A 17061-nucleotide genomic window follows, 5' to 3' on the forward strand; every position below is an offset into this window, starting at 1 on the left:
CGAACTACACAAGGAACAATGGAAAAGTTAATGTATAGAAATGAAATGTGAATGTGCTGTTTTCTGAAACAAATTTCCCAACCATTCAATTCCTTCCATCGATTACCACACGAACACCCAAATATTGAAATACTGAAATATTGTAAATATAAAGGTCACATAACAATGAAAGACACTTAACTATAAGATAAAGAAATTAGATAAATATATATCGGTAGCGATTGTAGAAAAACATTCCGTATTTTGTAGAGAATCTACATGTTGCATTGATAATAATTTACAAATATAACATATGGGTGGCTGTTAATATGTAAATGAATGTTGTGGCAGGAGCAACAAATGCAATTCCATTCTCCCCAGTCTGTTAACTCAATTGCCGAACTCTATCCAAAGAATACGAAGCACCAAAGCCAGAGCAAACGTATCTCTAAATCCCCATACAAATTATACAGCTCAAAGTTTTCAAATGTGTTATACGAGTATCTCAAAACGGAAGGGAAAGTGTTAAGTAATCAATACCTAGCCAGTTAGTGCAATACGAAGAACACCACAACAACCACGGGCAACTGTCCTAGCATAACAACCTACATAAATAACTATACAGAATCGTAAACATAAAAATATATATTTATTGTTAGTGTGTGAGATAGAAAGCATACATATTACGGCATGCGAAGTTTGAAAAATACAATTTAATAAAATGAGCTATGTTAACACACCATGAAGCATTTTTATTTAACATACACCTCATACTGAACGTAAGAGATAGTTACCGAATGTTTCTAAAGGAAAACCATTTTCTATCCCCATCAGCACATTTCCTCCAAAGACTAATACACACCCTTCCACTTTGATGTGTTGTTTTAATTTTGTTGCTCGTCAGCGATGATGGAAATATGCAAGTGTGCGAGTGTCCGAGTTCCCCAGCGGATCTACTTCCTCTCGATTCGGATGGAATATGGTGTTCAGCTAATCTGGTTCTGGTGTGCAGCTATTCGGGTAAGATGAGCGTGGAAGTCCATTCGATGGCGTTCAATCTACGCGGCTGGGAAGCGCCAACTCTTTGGTGCTAGCGTCCACCATACTGCCAGTCCGGATTACAGCGCGACTTTCCGGCCGGACAACGTCCGCCGGCACAACAGTTGCCGCCAGGACAACCCGGCTGGCTGCGACCTCGCGCGCCGCCGCCCGCCTCCATTCGGGGGCATTGGCCACCGGGGCAGTTGCCGCATGATCCGCAGTTGCCGCTTCTCGCACTCGGCGCGCAGTAGCCGCCGTTGTTGCAGCTGCAACCGTTGTTGTTGCTGTTACAGTAGAAGCCGTCCATGCTTACTGAAATCCTGTTAAAAGTTTTAGCAGAGTATTATTATTGCTATTTTTCCGCATACCTGACACTTTTGTATGGAATTCAGCCTTTAAATTTCTATAAAAAAAATTGGTGTTTTTTTTTTATGTTTTTTGGATGGACTTCCGATTTGTTTGAAAGGCCCGAATGGAATGAACAACTGGCAGCAGCAAACTCGACAGGCAGGGAAATAGAATCCCCAAGCCTCCTGTGTCTTTCGAACTCCAGTTCGAAACGAGCAGGCGCAGGCGCTGCTTTTCCGGAAAGTGGTGAGTTTTCCTTGCCACGGGGCGTGGCCTAGCCGCACACGCACACGCACACATGCACCAGGCTGCACACGGCAGCAACCAGGACGAGTCGGGGTTGTTGGAGCGAAAGAGAGCACAACTGCTGATGGGGTGGGGGGCATAGAAAAATGCGACTTCTTGATGCCGCAAATTTGCCATGTGTGCGGCGAGGGACGGGCGGCGGAGCGGTGGTGGCAGGCAGTGGGCGGCTGGGTGTTGGGCGATGGGTGGTTGAGTTACGACCGACGGCGACGCTCACGTCGTTGCTGCAAATGACTTTGCGTTCTGACTGGTTAATATAACCGCAGGATCGCACTCGGGGAGGAGGAATAGCTCTGCGTTGGGTGCTGCCTTATATACGACCGGTGGGCCGGCCCCTGGGAGCAGAGTCAGCCAAATGGGCTGTGTAATGGACACGGGGCTTATCCTGAGACCCACGCCGAAACGACTTACAAGACTCCACCCTCTAAGCCGAGCGTGTCATGTGCCAGAACGTCTTGCTGCGCGGTCCACCCACATGGGTGAGCTGGGAGCACACCCCCGCGCTCACACTGTCGCAAAAGTCACTTCAATTTGGATGAGAGTCAGTAAATCAACCCCTATCAACATACCAGCAACCGACCGAGCTGCGATTGCGATTCCGATTCCGATAGCCATAGTTACTCCGACCATCAGTGCCGGCTGGGCAGACGCCATTGTGGAATCGCCCAAAAACATTACCACGCACACCGAACCATGTGCAGAATAGATGCCTGAGCACTATATATCCTTTCCACACATCGAATGCTGCCAGGCTACATGGATCCTTCCTATCTGCTTTCGATAGCCTGTAATAGTCTGTGCAGCAGTAAATAGTAAACTATTGCAACATTTCCATGGTCTATAAGTCACCAAATCGAGCAATACTCTATCATTAAATTGGAATCATTACTTCTAATTCAAGATGCATGCAAAACATTAGTGATGATGATTTCTGATACCTGAAACCAAAGATATTCAAAGTAAATAAATGTCCTTTCTTGCTGAGCATATATATGTGCTATTCTGTGTTACACTGTTTTAATAGATCTTCGAACTCATAAATATAAGCTAATTTGCACCAATTCCGGCTACACATCCTCAATCGAAGTAATCTGCAGGCCATCGCTCCGTTGATCAAATGGCTCCTTTGGTTAAATGTACCCCAACTGTGGCGCCCTTTCAGCCGAAGAGGTCCTGACTTTAGAACTAATAATCCGACAGCCTACAAGCGCCGGATTGCGCCAAGCAAAGAGCAAAAAGTGTGGAAAAAAGCGAGAGGAAGCCAGGAGAGCTGAGCATCTCTGCCGACGAAGGATGCTTGGCAAGCACAGGAGCAGGACATCCGAGGGCAGGCTGTGGGAGCAGGACGGCGGCAGCACATACATACCAATACAATGTCGCAGTCGTTCCACGGCTAGCTTTTCGTCATTCTTGACATTTTGTGGTGAATTGTCGAAAGCCACAGGATATGTGCGCCAGTGTGCGTGCCGAGCGCCACTGCGCTTGTGTGCGTGTGCAGCTGGTTGGGCGGCCAGTGTGTTGGTGAGCGTGTTGGTGTGTGCGTGTTGGTGAGTGGGAAAAAACAAAAATGGTGGACGGCAGGAAGTCCCCTCATTTGCTGTAATCGCATCAGGCCGGGGCACTGAAAAAAGGGCGTTTTCCGGTTGGTTACCCGGCACTCCTCGCTCTCCTCCCTCGGCGCTCTCTTTCGCACTCTCTTCGAGGACATCACATCGACATGGGAGAGTGTGTGGGTGGGTGGGCGTATGGGTGGCTGGGTGGCTGGGCTGGTCGGTCGCATTTGGTCCACTATCAGGGGATGAAATGTAACATTTGGTAGCTTTTCGTAAATTTTCGACTTTCGTTTGGTCTCCTTTTTTCTTTTATTTTGTTTTTGTTCTGTTTGTTTTTGTTCGTTTTTGGGTTCTCGGCTCTCGACTCTCGACTCACGATTCTCGGCGCTCGCCGCTTTTCAGTTTCCCAACTCAACTGGGTTTTTCGCTTTTCCGTTTGTGGCTTTGCTGGGGGAAGTGGCTGGGTGTGGGATTGCGGGTGGGGGTGGCTACTGCCTTTGGCTTGGCTCGCCCTCCTGTCAAATTGACTGCAAAAAAGGACCTCTCCTTGGCAGCTTCACTTTCGTAATTGGCGGTCTGTTCGCTGCTGGCTCTGCCAGCCTTAGCTTCCCGTTTCATTCGCAGTTGGTCCGTCAGCACAGGCGATCCGCATTTGCGTCCGCAGCAGGATTCCGATTTCAGAACTCTGATACCAGCGGCAGCGAATCGCGTCGGTATCTGAACATCTCAAAAGATTCTTAGATTGCAAGTGACATTGTGCGGCGGTGATACTAAAATTGCTAACAAATCGCCATTTAGTCGAGCACTATTCCCAATTCAAATTTAAAGTGCGCAGTGCGGTGCATAAATCGAAGCAAACTGGATACGTTAGGGTTCAAATACTTCCACCAACGGAAAATGGGCACAGGTACGAAATGCGTCGGAATTTTCCATTAACCTCTAGTGGGGATACCGTCGGCAATTGAAACTATGTTTTCACACAATTCATTTATGGGTATCCACCTAAGTAAACTGGATATCCTCAAGCTAAAGTGATGGTCTACAGTTTTTCACATATTTTTCAACAAATAGTTGTATTACCTGTAATAGTATAATTTTAATAGAAATTTTAATAAAGCCATAGTGAATCTCACAAGACGAAAACGGTACGTGTATAATCACAAAGTAGTTATAGTTATAACTAGTTAGTTAGTTATAGTTCTAATTTATAAAAAGTATCAAACTCAGAGAGGTGAACGACATCCAGAGGTCACATAACAATCTTAGATATGTATATAGAAGAAGTGGAGGAAAATTAAATTAGTAATTGCTCACGTTTTTTCAACCTGCATTTGTGAAAAAATTTCGCTATTTTCCGTACTAAAATAAATTGTTCAGTTTCTGACTGTCCTAAACATTTGTGGTTGTGTATAAATTCATGACAGGATCATAAGGCAAGACTATACGAGTATACTCATATATATCAGTCTGTATAAATAAATTTGGGAGCTACTTTTAAAGATTTCTGATAGGAAACCAAATGTTTCGTGCTTAAAAATGGCATAGTTACGCACTACATTAAATGAAAACATTAAATTATAAATGAAAACATATTTTTAAAGAAAACATATTAGAAACATAGTTCAAACATCCTGATTTTTTGTAACAGACATTTAAAATATTACCCCAATTGTATAAACGATCACAAGATCAATAGATGCAATTTAAGGACATAAAAAGTAACAAATTTTCCAATTTTCCTAGTCTACATCTAGATTGTAATTTAAAAGCCTTTCACTTCGGGTTCTGATGTTGTTTCAATTAAGGCATTGTAATTCCCATTTCCTGTTGGTCTCCCACGTCACTCAGATTTTCAAATGACCTATTCTGAAGCTCTCACGCCCATAATGCAAGCCCCTCACGTTTTTCCCACACCCGACAGGCTTTTTGCCTATCTAAACATGTCCGAGATTTCCATAAAAATGAAAAAAGCATATTGAATATGTTTAATATATAAAGACATAAGCGGCACACCGGCCAACTACCAAGTAAAAAAAAAGGGGTTCCAAAGTAGGAAGTGATGGCATAAGTAAACAGAAATATGTAAAATCAACAATAGCGAAATTTAAAAAAGAAAACAACGGGCTGAAAAAGGTTCGTGGCCCAAGGTGTCAGTGGTCCTCCAGATTGCGATTCTGAATCCGAATCCGATGCAACCCCAGAAAAAGGCCACTCGAGAGGTGTTAACACGCTGCGGACAATTGACGATCCGGAGGGTGTGAAAATTGGCAACACGCGCCAACCGAACGCCGACCCAAAAACCAAAACCATAGCCACAACCGAGCGAACTTCACCAGCGACAATATGTCAAATGTCACAGGACAAAGGACCGCAACAAAGGGCGAGCGTTTTATTTTGACAAGTGCCGAGTGTTGAACTTAATTTGCGAAGCGTGCCAGTCAAAGGGCTGCCATCCCACCATCCCACCATCCCACCATCCAGTCATCCCGTTATCCTGCTCCTGCTCACTATTCTGGCCAGGATGTGGGCGTGTGCGGGCCATTTTCACAAGCTAATCCGCGACAAACACTCTCCAAGCAGCGCCGCAAAGTAGGCAACAATCCTTGGGCGTGACTCAATGGTTTTAGCACGGCGCACGAGCTACGGCAGGATTAGCTCTTAATAAAAGTTAAATACGCCAATGATTAAATACATTTGCCGCACAAGGCAGCTTATATTTTCCAGTGTCATGCGTTTTCACATTTTGAAACACATTCCAGACAATCAAATGTTTTGTATCTTAAAATTGCTGGTTACAACAATGGTTGGCCCAAGCTTGTAAAGCATCTCCAGAACTCTTACTCCTATCACTTGCAGTATCTTGAGTTGCCTCCAAGCAATAACTTCTCTAAATACATCATAAAGTCTTACTATATTCCCCCTATTATCATTTTTAGCTGGCGATCGCCTGTTGGACATTCCTTGCAAGGTGTGTGGCGATCGCAGCTCCGGCAAGCACTATGGAATCTACAGCTGCGACGGTGAGTCCTGGCGGAGATCGAGTTGACAGCAGTGTAAGCTTAGCTAATCCCTTTCAGGCTGCTCGGGTTTTTTCAAGCGGAGCATCCATCGCAATCGGATTTACACCTGTAAGGCCACCGGCGACCTCAAGGGTCGGTGTCCGGTGGACAAGACCCACCGGAATCAGTGCCGCGCCTGTCGCCTGGCCAAGTGCTTCCAGTCGGCCATGAACAAGGATGGTAAGTACCACCAATTCGTTCCCATGCCCGGCCCACAAGTATTGTTTTACTTGCCAAATACACTTAATTATGCAGCAAATTAGCTCGAGAAGCCTGTTTTCGCGAAGGCTTTTGGGCATAAATTACATTAAAAGTGGGGGAAACCGAAACGCCGGTGGCTCCCGCCTTTCCAGCACTTGTGGCCAGACTCCAGAAAGTGCCATTTGAATTTTGGCTGAATTTGTCATTAAGCTGATTATAAATTATGCGAGCCCCAATCCTGTGGTCGTGCCTCGGGTGCAAAACCTTCATGGGGAAAGTGTTGCAACTGATTTGTGTAAGCTACACAAAGAGAAAACTAACTGGGTTTTGAAACATGTATATATGGTGTTTGAATGGAAAAGCCTGAACTAGCATTCATTCCTAGGCAGATAAAATCTTTTCAAATACAATAACCGATTTTCCAATGCCAATTAGTCCATCTTTGTCTCTGACCACACATGTGATGTCATTCTTCAGACCAATTTTGAAATCAGAATTGCGAAGCCCAGCAACCATAGATGCTCGAATTTGGATATCGAACGACAGTCCGCCCATTCAGGCGGTAATCGGCAGTCGGATAGCCATGACCAAACCGAGAACACAGCTCAATGCAACAATGCTAGCTTTAAAGCTCTTAAGCCAACATTAAATGTAGCATAAAACACATAATAGCGACGAGCATTCTCAACTGGCGTATCAACTGGCAGTTGGCAGTTGGCAGTCGGGGTGCGGACTTTGGCCGACTACATCCAGGAGCCAAACTCATCTCCTGGATGCCAGTGCTCAGTGGTATTCCGTATTCAGGAGCTGCCATTGATGGGTTCACTGCACAGAAGAGCCGGGCCAGAAACAAGGGACCAGAGCGGAGCAGCGTGAGAATCGCAGCAGATTTTCTCACACGCAAAGGCCACTCTTTTGGATGGGCGATGGGTTTTGGCTGTGAGGCTGAGGGTCGATTGACAATGTGCACTTAATAGCGGATTACACGCATTATCCGTGCGCTGAAAATGCGACTAAAATGTATTGACAATCAAGTGATGATGCCCAAAGCTCGAACTTAGACGTCAGTCAACCCAAGGACCTTCGCAGCGATGCTGGCTGAGGGGCGCTGAAAGGGAAAGGGTCCTTTGAAAACTAGAGCTACCCACGAAGAGGAAAAAGCACAAGTGGAAAAAAAACAGGATGGAATTATGGCGATTTGAATGGTAACCGACGGCAATGTGCTCTATAAAGGAGTACGGACTCAATCTCTAACTTTCAAGATGCATATATTAATGTAGCAAGGATGTAATAGGTGATGCAATCAAAACTAGACTTGACTGGTTACACTTCATAATCCTGAACGGCTTTTATAGTTTTAGTATTTTGCTCAGTTTTTGGCTAGTTGGCAAAGTGTCATTCATTAGTGCAAAACTGTACTTTTCAAGTCCAAGTACCCAACCGAATTCGGGGAACCTGAAAACACCAATTCGACAGGATATGAGCATGCTGAGAGATGTACACACGTGTTCCTCACATTCCTTGCGATATTTTCTTAGTTTGCCGCTACAAAGCCTCATGTTGGGCTGCCTTTTTGGGGTTTTTCTTGGCTGGTTCCGCAAATAAACAACAAACAGCCATGGACGCCAAACAATTCACACATCCTCCACAGCCCCATACCCCAAGCCCCACACTTTGGCACCCACCCTATGTGCTATATGTACGTACCCCCAGAAAAACGTTCCGCCCTAACGCCATTCTAGTTTCGCCAGACAAAATGCTTTTGTTGTTTAGAGCAGAAAGCAAAAAAGCCACAAAAATCGTTCAAGGCACGTTTGTGTAACATTTTTGTGAGTTTGGATTGGGTGGGTCGTGCAAGTAGTAAACTTGTTTGGGGGTCGCTGGCCTTATGACTGTGGTGGGGATTTTGGGGATTGAAGCAAGTTCCGACTGTGGTTGCCCTTCTCAGTTTGCCATTTTTCGTTTAAAGCTAATTGCAGAGGTGTGGGGAGCTCTGTTGGATAGTTATTAGCAGATAAAGTAGATTTTCTAATATCTATTATGGGTCCTTGAAGGCGACTTCTTATTAGATGCATATATCGAGTATATAATGTGCCATTTGTGAGGCTTTTACAGATTGGCGCCCCCAAACCAAATGGCAATTTGACAGTTTCAGCTGACCAATCAGCAGGCCAGCGTACTTTGGAGCTGACAAATAAGTTATTATGGGAAAATATGACAGGCGTCGCACATTTCGCTGTCACAGCTTTCAGAACTCAGAATTCAGAACCAGAATTGCCGCCCCCAACCGACTGACAGAATTACAAATGTTGGCTACTTTGTATGCTAATATCCCGGCGGGGAGGACGCGGATTGGAGGTTGGAGAAAAAATGGAAGGGACGACAAGAGCTCTCCTTACAAATTATGTTGCCACTTGTCACATTTAATGGTATTTGCATTTGTATACCCCAAAGTGTCAGCATCATCAGCACGCATACTACACGTAGCGACCCTCCTGAACCATCAGACAGTTTTTCACTTTCTTTTCCTTTGCCAATATTTACGCGGCGATTTAAGCGGATTTCTCATTTTGAGTGATTTGTGTCGCTTCTCGAATCCCATTCTTAAAAAGCTCCTTTCAGCCGGGCTCCGTAGAGTGGGCGTGTAATAATGATGGGGTCATTATTCCCCCGGGTGTGTGATGAGCCGAAAAGTGATATGTAATGATGCTTATAATGGCCGAGAAAAATGTGTAAATATCCCGAATGGAGACATTCTACACTAGAAGTTGCAAGGGAGGATTTGGAGCGATATATTTGCAATACTGGTATTTCATTATAAGTTGAATTCTTATGAATCTCTTATGTTTTGTGGTTGCTTATCAATGCGAAACATGTTCTACTTAGCAAGCTTCATCGAAGAAAAGGATTTCCTTACTTATTGGGTAAGGGAAAGTGTGCGTATGAGTAATAAGCTTATGTTATTGCCCCTTTACCTTTGTTATGCGCAAATGAAGCCAATTAATTATAAATACAAAAGCAGAACATTATACGGGAAATCCTACTTTAATAACATTAAAGTGAAATGAAAATCTATAAAGCAATTTTCTTAGTTATAGGTAATTTTGGGTTGTTCAATTCCAAGTTACTGTTTTCAATTATTAAAGGCAGTTTGGCAGATTCTCTCCCGCGAAACCAATGAAATAAATTCCAGTTTCTGCAGCTCCGTATGTCTAAGCTTATTAATCAATATTGGAATAAGATTTATAATTGTCCTTTGATTTCCACTGCGAGGCGTAATGTGCACCGGAGTCCAGTCTCCTCGGCTTGAGTCGATGTGTACTAACTTTAACTTTTGCGCTTAACGAAGGCAACTTTCATCGCCCACAATTTCTGGCAAGGATTAAGCAAGGCAGGACAGAAAACTGAGACAATCCCAAGCGGACGAGCGGAAACCTTTTGCAAGATTCAGCCAAGTTTAAACCCATTGAAAACGACTGCAGAATGGAGTGGTCTTAGTTTCTGTTGGTGTTGCCCGGTGTCACTAGCACCTAGGAGTTGTATAAGTATTTTGTTGCATACTTCTGGGCTCTTAAGCCCTTTTGTCAACAGACTGTGGTTCCCCAGCCTGGCTTCCATTTTGGCCCAAGTCGCTTCGTTCCTGATGGTGTCAATGTACACTCTTGTTGTTGTTGATGTCTATTCCGGAGACGACTTTTTGGCGCTGGCGCAAAAGGCAGTCACTGCTAATTTCATGACCACATTTTAACGTATTGATTTTTGCTGATGTGCAGCCATATACACACGCCTCCCCATATATATGCACACATTCGTATATACATACGTGTATGTACAAACATACATTCGAACCCTGCTGATATTTATTGTGTAGCTTTTAAGCCGCCCGGTTTGGTTGAGCCAGCGTTGAATGCCCCCCGCCACATTGCGTATACGCAATTTCATTTACACATGGCTGCAGGGCACAGAAAGCCATGGCTGAGAGACACGCCCACACATGCAAATTCACACGCACACACACACACACACACACACAGAAAGACACCCACACAGGCACACATGTGCTGCGTGTTTTACTTAATTGACATTATAGCCTACTACGATATGTGCATACACTTTCGCCAGAGACTGTGCGACATGTAAATGCGCCTGGCTTGCACATGTCATGGACATGAACCCCAGCATCCGGACCCCAACTGGCGCAGCCCCATCCACACACACACACCATGCACACCCACACACCCACACACACATGCACACCCACACACATCCTGCCTGCATTGCAGTGTGCGTGAGTGAGTCAAACGTGTCAGTGTCAACATTAAAAGCGGATTTAAAATCACTTACCCACTGGGCGAGCACCACTCGAATGAGAGTCAGAGGCATAAAAGCCGTTGGCCTCATCATGTCCGTAGCCACTTTCCACGCCGAACGGGCGGTAAACACACGTACATGTGCACGAGGTGTCCAAGAGTCATGCAGCAAATCGGTGGGATGGAGTATCAACTATCTTTTACTGATCGAATGACTAACTAGTAGCAGGAACAGCTCTGTACATTTGAAAGCAACCCTAACCTGTAGATATCCAGACATTTTGGGTTGTCCTCAACAATTGTGCAGGTGCTGTATAATAAAATTAAGCTATTATTGAGTTATTCAAAAGATATTTTTAAATAGTCCTACAAAAATGTAGTTTCCATTTGTAGTGTAGACTTCGTCACTACGTGAACCTTCAGTACATGGAATGGCAACCACAAACACGATCTAAAATAAGCCGCTCGTAAATCATGAATATTTTACTCTTAATATGCGGCCAATATCAGGCAAAGTATGCAAATCTCCTGAATATGAAATCTAATTAACACTTGACTTATAAACTCTTACGGAAATCAAGGAGTTTCTCTTTTAACCCGAATTTCCCGCCACCCCTTGCCGCAACTGCTGCGCAGAAAAACACCTGGAAAACCTCCCAGGCTCAACGGAAATGTGGTACAAAAAGTTACGCCCGCCGGCGAGAAGAGCGAGTGAAAAAATTACAATCTACAAATCTAATTAGCAACTCATTACGTGGATCGCATCCCTGCTCACAGGACACCACCTTCGCCGCAGGACAGCTAGACAAATGGAAAAAGAGCAGCATAGCGAACATATTGACCGATTTGCTGAAGTTAATCAATTAATTAGGGCAGAGCACGGGCAAGCGGACCGGAAGTTCCATGAGAGCAAAAACAATTATGTCAAAATACATGCGTTTGTGGGCGAAAAGGACTCATTTCGCAGGCGACGAAGCTGAGGAGCAGCAGACAAAGGCGCAATGTCCGGATGCCAAGGAAAACGCGGCGGAAAAATTAATGATAAGTGGCAGTGGCAGAAAAGCGAGCTGCCCAGCTGCACAGCTGCTCGGTTCCCACGGCGAGGCACGACCACGGCGACTTCACGACGATGCCGCACGCAAACTACCAACTGATGGTCATCATCGCCATGATGGAGAGCTGTGGCCAGGACGAAGCCGGGATACCGGATATCCAGGCGCCCATAAGCTGAAAAGCGCAACGCGTGCCCAGAAATCGAAGCAAATAAATCGGCAAACGGTAATGAGCAGATGCGGGGCATATTATGTCGTAATCAAAACTCAGCGAAAAGGAATGCGAGTGTATCAAAATGCCTTTTGTTTGGCAGGCAAATTAAAAGTAAATAAGGCAACGTTTGCAAATTGTATGTGCGTGTGCGTGTGGCGAGAAGCGCAACACCGAAATAAAATAAAAAGATACATAAACCGTGAAATTAGGAAAACACTTGAAGTGATTCGATGTGCTCCGCGCCGAGGCAAAGCAGGGGTGTCTCTGCAGACCCAGTTTTCCGCGCCCATCGGGGGTTGCAAGTGGGACTAGTAGCCGAATGCTTAATATGCTTAATAGTCCATAATGGCCACATTATGTCGGCACAAGCTGCTCGAGTGCGCAGTCACCCACGGAATTGTCGGGCCAACAATGGCGTAAGAAATGGCCAATTGTCAAGTACTCACGGACATCTCAACCATTCAATCATCACAATGGACACTTTTAACTATGTAATTACGGTTTTGGGTTTTGGCTAACCCCCATCCATTCTATTAAGATCTTGATCTGCCGCTAACTTGTAGCTTTCGATGCCCTATGGTATCAAATAGTCGGTAGCACTAACAATTTATAAATTTGAAAATGGTCAATTTTATTCAAACACCACGCAGAAGTTGATTGCCTAGTTGAAAAGTATTTTGCACTTAATTCAAGTAAGCTTTTCCAAAACGCCTGCAGTGATTTTCCTGTTTGGTGTTAGCGCGCAGACACGACTTGTGCATTTTCCATTTTCATAACTTGGCAGTAAGTAAATCGTTACTTTTTGCTCATCAACTTACTTTTCTGCACTTGCCATCGCTTTTGCCTTCGGTTGCCTTTCAAGCAAAGTTTTCTTCCAGAAAAAATGGCACGGTTCCTAGAAAACATAGAATGCCAAAATCAAAAGGATGTGGCAAAAAACAAGTACTTATTTTAAGTTTTTCCTGCCAAGGCAGCTAATTTTGTTGCCTTTTTCACGCGTTGCTGTGTTTAAGGAAACAAAAAAATAGGAGAAAAGGGGGGGTTTCAGCCAGAGTCACAGCCAAAGGGTTAACTTGAAGTTTGAGTTCCGCAGGGGGTATTTTCAACTTTTCTTTCGCATTCAGCTGAACCGCAATTTTTTCGAGTCCCGCTGGAAATGGGGACCTGAAGTTTGCTAAACCCGCAGCATAAAAATTTGATGAGTTTGGCATTTTCTTTAATTGAAATTTGTGATCTTTTAAAAGCTTTGAGACTTCTTCCCGCTCTAGGTGGCAAAGTGGCAAGTGGCAACTTTTTTCTAGTTGCAACAATCGTGCAGCGGGATGAAGCCAAGCTGGGGGCAAAGGCTTTCAAGTGACTGTAGTCATTTTGCGGGGAGACGCACTCACATATGCGATTAGCTGGGTATTAAAATGTCACCCCTTTTGCGCCACGTCATGCAATCTACAAGATTCGCAGCGCTACTATAGATACATTTAATTACAAACAAATAAAAGTCATGACAGCCACACACACGCACACACATGGTGTGTCCCCTGCTCCTCAGCAGCCAGTTTTGTGCTCAGGTTTTTGGCTCGGGGCATGTGCAACAGTTCACACGCCCGAGGACAGTTCATCTATCCAATCCGCTACTTTGTGTCCTTAGCTCGTATCTTTGCATCTCCAGCTTCCTAATAATCGGTTTATTATTTCTTCCCTCTGGACCCTCACCTCTGACCCAAATCGGCTGAGGCCCAACCTTTGCGACCATGCCACAAAGCCCGTCCCGAAAAGTTTCAAAAGGGATAGCAGCAGAAGATGAGAGGAAAGCCAGCCAAGAGTATCTTTGAAATTAACTTTATTTATTTAACTACTTAGAGGCAGATTATCGCAATTACACACTTGAAATGTTTTTATGCAAACCAGATGGGTTCGTCGCATGTAAATGGCAAGCCAATGATTTCGAAATGCGAATTGTCAACATCACTTAAAGTTAATACACTTTTTTGTGTATTGAGAACTTAGAACTACTACTATTATAGTAGTGAACGAATGAGTATTACGGATACATTTTTGTGTATTGAGAACTTTAACTACTATAGTATAGTAGTATTCATTTGTATATAAAGATTCTGTATTTACACCTGCACTTCTTACTCGGAACTTCTAAATGTTTTCAAAACTCAACACCCATTTTCCTCTCCCCCAGCTGTGCAGCACGAGCGCGGTCCACGGAAACCCAAGTTGCACCCGCAACTGCATCACCATCACCATCATGCTGCGGCCGCCGCCGCTGCAGCGCACCATGCAGCCCACCACCACCACCACCATCACCACCACGCCCACGCAGCGGCCGCCCATCATGCGGCAGTGGCTGCAGCGGCTGCCTCCGGCCTGCACCACCACCACCACGCCATGCCCGTCTCGCTGGTGACCAATGTCTCGGCCTCGTTCAACTACACGCAGCACATCTCCACGCATCCGCCCGCTCCGGCGGCGCCACCCAGTGGCTTCCACCTGACGGCCAGTGGCGCCCAACAGGGAGCGGTACCGCCAGCTGGCCACCTGCATCACGGAGCCGCCGGCCATCAGCACGCCACGGCCTTCCACCATCCCGGACATGGACACGCGCTGCCGGCCCCACATGGCGGCGTGGTCAGCAATCCTGGCGGCAACACAAGCGCGATCTCGGCCAGCGGAGCCGGCAACACGCTGCCATTCCCGTCGCACCTGCTGCACCACAATCTGATCGCAGAGGCGGCCAGCAAGCTGCCGGGCATCACTGCCACAGCCGTTGCGGCGGTGGTCTCCTCCACCAGCGCGCCCTACGTCTCGGCGGCCCAGGCGTCCTCGACGAGCAGCAACAACCACAACTACTCCTCGCCCTCGCCCAGCAACTCCATTCAGTCCATCTCGAGCATTGGGTCGCGCAGCGGTGGCGGCGAGGAGGGTCTCAGCTTGGGCAGTGAGAGTCCGCGCGTCAATGTGGAAACGGAGACGCCTTCGCCATCGAACTCGCCGCCCCTGAGTGCTGGTAGTATTTCGCCAGCGCCCACGCTGACCACCTCCTCGGGATCGCCGCAGCACCGCCAGATGTCGCGGCACAGCCTCAGCGAGGCCACCACGCCGCCCAGCCACGCCTCCCTCATGATCTGCGCCAGCAACAACAACAACAGCAGCAACAGCAACAATAATAATAATAACAACAATGGGGAGCACAAGCAGGCGAGCTATACATCCGGATCACCGACACCCACCACGCCGACGCCGCCACCTGCGCGAGCTGGCGTAGGTAGCACGTGCAACACGGCCAGCAGCTCCAGCGGCTTCCTGGAACTGCTGCTCAGTCCGGACAAGTGCCAGGAGCTCATCCAGTACCAGGTGCAGCACAACACGCTGCTCTTCCCGCAACAACTGCTGGACTCGCGGCTGCTCTCCTGGGAGATGCTGCAGGAGACGACGGCGCGACTGCTCTTCATGGCGGTGCGCTGGGTCAAGTGCCTCATGCCCTTCCAGACGCTCTCCAAGAACGACCAGCACCTGCTGCTCCAGGTAGGGCTACTCCCCCAGTGTGAATAGTGTTCTTGCTTTGAATCACTCCTGTTGTAATCGGAAGTCTTACGGAATCAACGCCTTCTTTGTTTCCAGGAATCTTGGAAGGAGCTCTTCCTGCTGAACCTCGCGCAATGGACTATACCGCTGGATCTAACGCCCATACTGGAGTCACCGCTCATCCGCGAGCGGGTGCTGCAGGACGAGGCCACGCAGACGGAGATGAAGACGATCCAGGAGATCCTGTGCCGCTTCCGCCAGATCACACCCGACGGCAGCGAGGTGGGCTGCATGAAGGCCATCGCCCTGTTCGCCCCCGAGACCGCCGGCCTGTGCGACGTGCAGCCGGTGGAGATGCTGCAGGATCAGGCGCAGTGCATCCTCTCGGACCACGTGCGTCTGCGCTACCCGCGCCAGGCAACCCGCTTTGGCCGGCTGCTGCTCCTGCTCCCGTCGCTGCGCACCATCCGGGCGGCCACCATCGAGGCGCTGTTCTTCAAGGAGACCATCGGCAATGTGCCCATTGCGCGCCTGCTGCGCGACATGTACACCATGGAGCCGGCCCAGGTGGACAAGTGAATCGGCCACGCATGGCATCCGAAATGCAAGCAAAATCGATTCCCTAGCAGCTAAGCGCCATCGGTCGTCGTGCGAACTATATTTGTATTCCAATGCGAGCCGAATCCCATTCAGATTCAGGATTCGGGGCGGCAGCTGCAGATGCGGCGGTTCGCAGGGCGCCATGTAATGGAGGCGTATGTACTAACCGCGCTCCTCCATTGGCGATGCAGTCCGCGATGATGGCGCACCCACATCCACACCTTGATTTATCGCCGGCAATGCGTCGGGCTCTCCTTACATTCGCTTCGTTTTCTAACATTTGTATCCTTATTTTATTTCATCTTTTTCCACGGATTTTTCTTTTTGACTGCCTGGGCGGCACTCTTTATTTATCTTTCATTCGACGTTTTGTCGTCGCTTTTCTAAAAATTCCCCATGTTATTTCAACCTGGCAAGGACCTCGCAGTCCCATTCCCTCGCCCTTACTTACAAATCACTCCCCATCCTGCGATTCCGCAGTCGTTGGACTTTTTCGCGCCCTGGCTTTCAAATACCCTTCAATAAGGCAAATGAAGATTCAGGTACATAACCCACAAAATCAATTCAAAACCCTTTTCAAATGCATTTGGCTTAAACTAGATACTTTGCAATGAAATGACTGAATGATACCAATAAATACAAACTGAAAGGTTTAAAGCAAAATCGAATTATTCAAAAAGTATAAATATTTCCATCTCTCTGAATTTGCTTCCATACTACAGGGTATTAAAAGTCGTAAAGGGCCATCATCCCTGAAAGTCCGCCCACTTCTACATTCATGATTTAATATGACTGTCTTTTTTTAATACCTTCCTCCCGGTTTTTCTCAGTTTCCAGCTTTTTTCCATTTGGGGTATCATTTCGAAT

General features: G+C 46.6%; 2 protein-coding genes across 2 annotated transcripts; one reads left to right on the top strand and one right to left on the bottom strand.

The window, feature by feature from the left end:
• Nucleotides 1-696: 696 nt before the first annotated feature.
• LOC6542924 (keratin-associated protein 5-1) lies at nucleotides 697-1513 on the bottom strand. The gene is made up of 2 exons (XM_026978422.1): nucleotides 1389-1513; nucleotides 697-1340 (listed from the first exon to the last, which is right to left on the bottom strand). Exon 2 carries the CDS (start codon nucleotides 1325-1327, stop codon nucleotides 1070-1072), a length of 258 nt encoding a protein of 85 aa, XP_026834223.1. The 5' UTR covers nucleotides 1328-1340; nucleotides 1389-1513; the 3' UTR covers nucleotides 697-1069.
• Nucleotides 1514-3806: 2293 nt separating this feature from the next.
• Nucleotides 3807-16731, top strand: LOC6542916 (photoreceptor-specific nuclear receptor). The gene is made up of 5 exons (XM_001968824.3): nucleotides 3807-4134; nucleotides 6164-6247; nucleotides 6305-6466; nucleotides 14252-15594; nucleotides 15691-16731. Exons 1-5 carry the CDS (start codon nucleotides 4125-4127, stop codon nucleotides 16171-16173), a joined length of 2082 nt encoding a protein of 693 aa, XP_001968860.1. The 5' UTR covers nucleotides 3807-4124; the 3' UTR covers nucleotides 16174-16731.
• Nucleotides 16732-17061: the final 330 nt, after the last annotated feature.

The sequence above is a fragment of the Drosophila erecta genome, unplaced genomic scaffold (genome assembly GCF_003286155.1).
Source record: "Drosophila erecta strain 14021-0224.00,06,07 unplaced genomic scaffold, DereRS2 tig00000055-arrow-pilon, whole genome shotgun sequence".
Classification (NCBI taxonomy): domain Eukaryota; kingdom Metazoa; phylum Arthropoda; class Insecta; order Diptera; family Drosophilidae; genus Drosophila; species Drosophila erecta.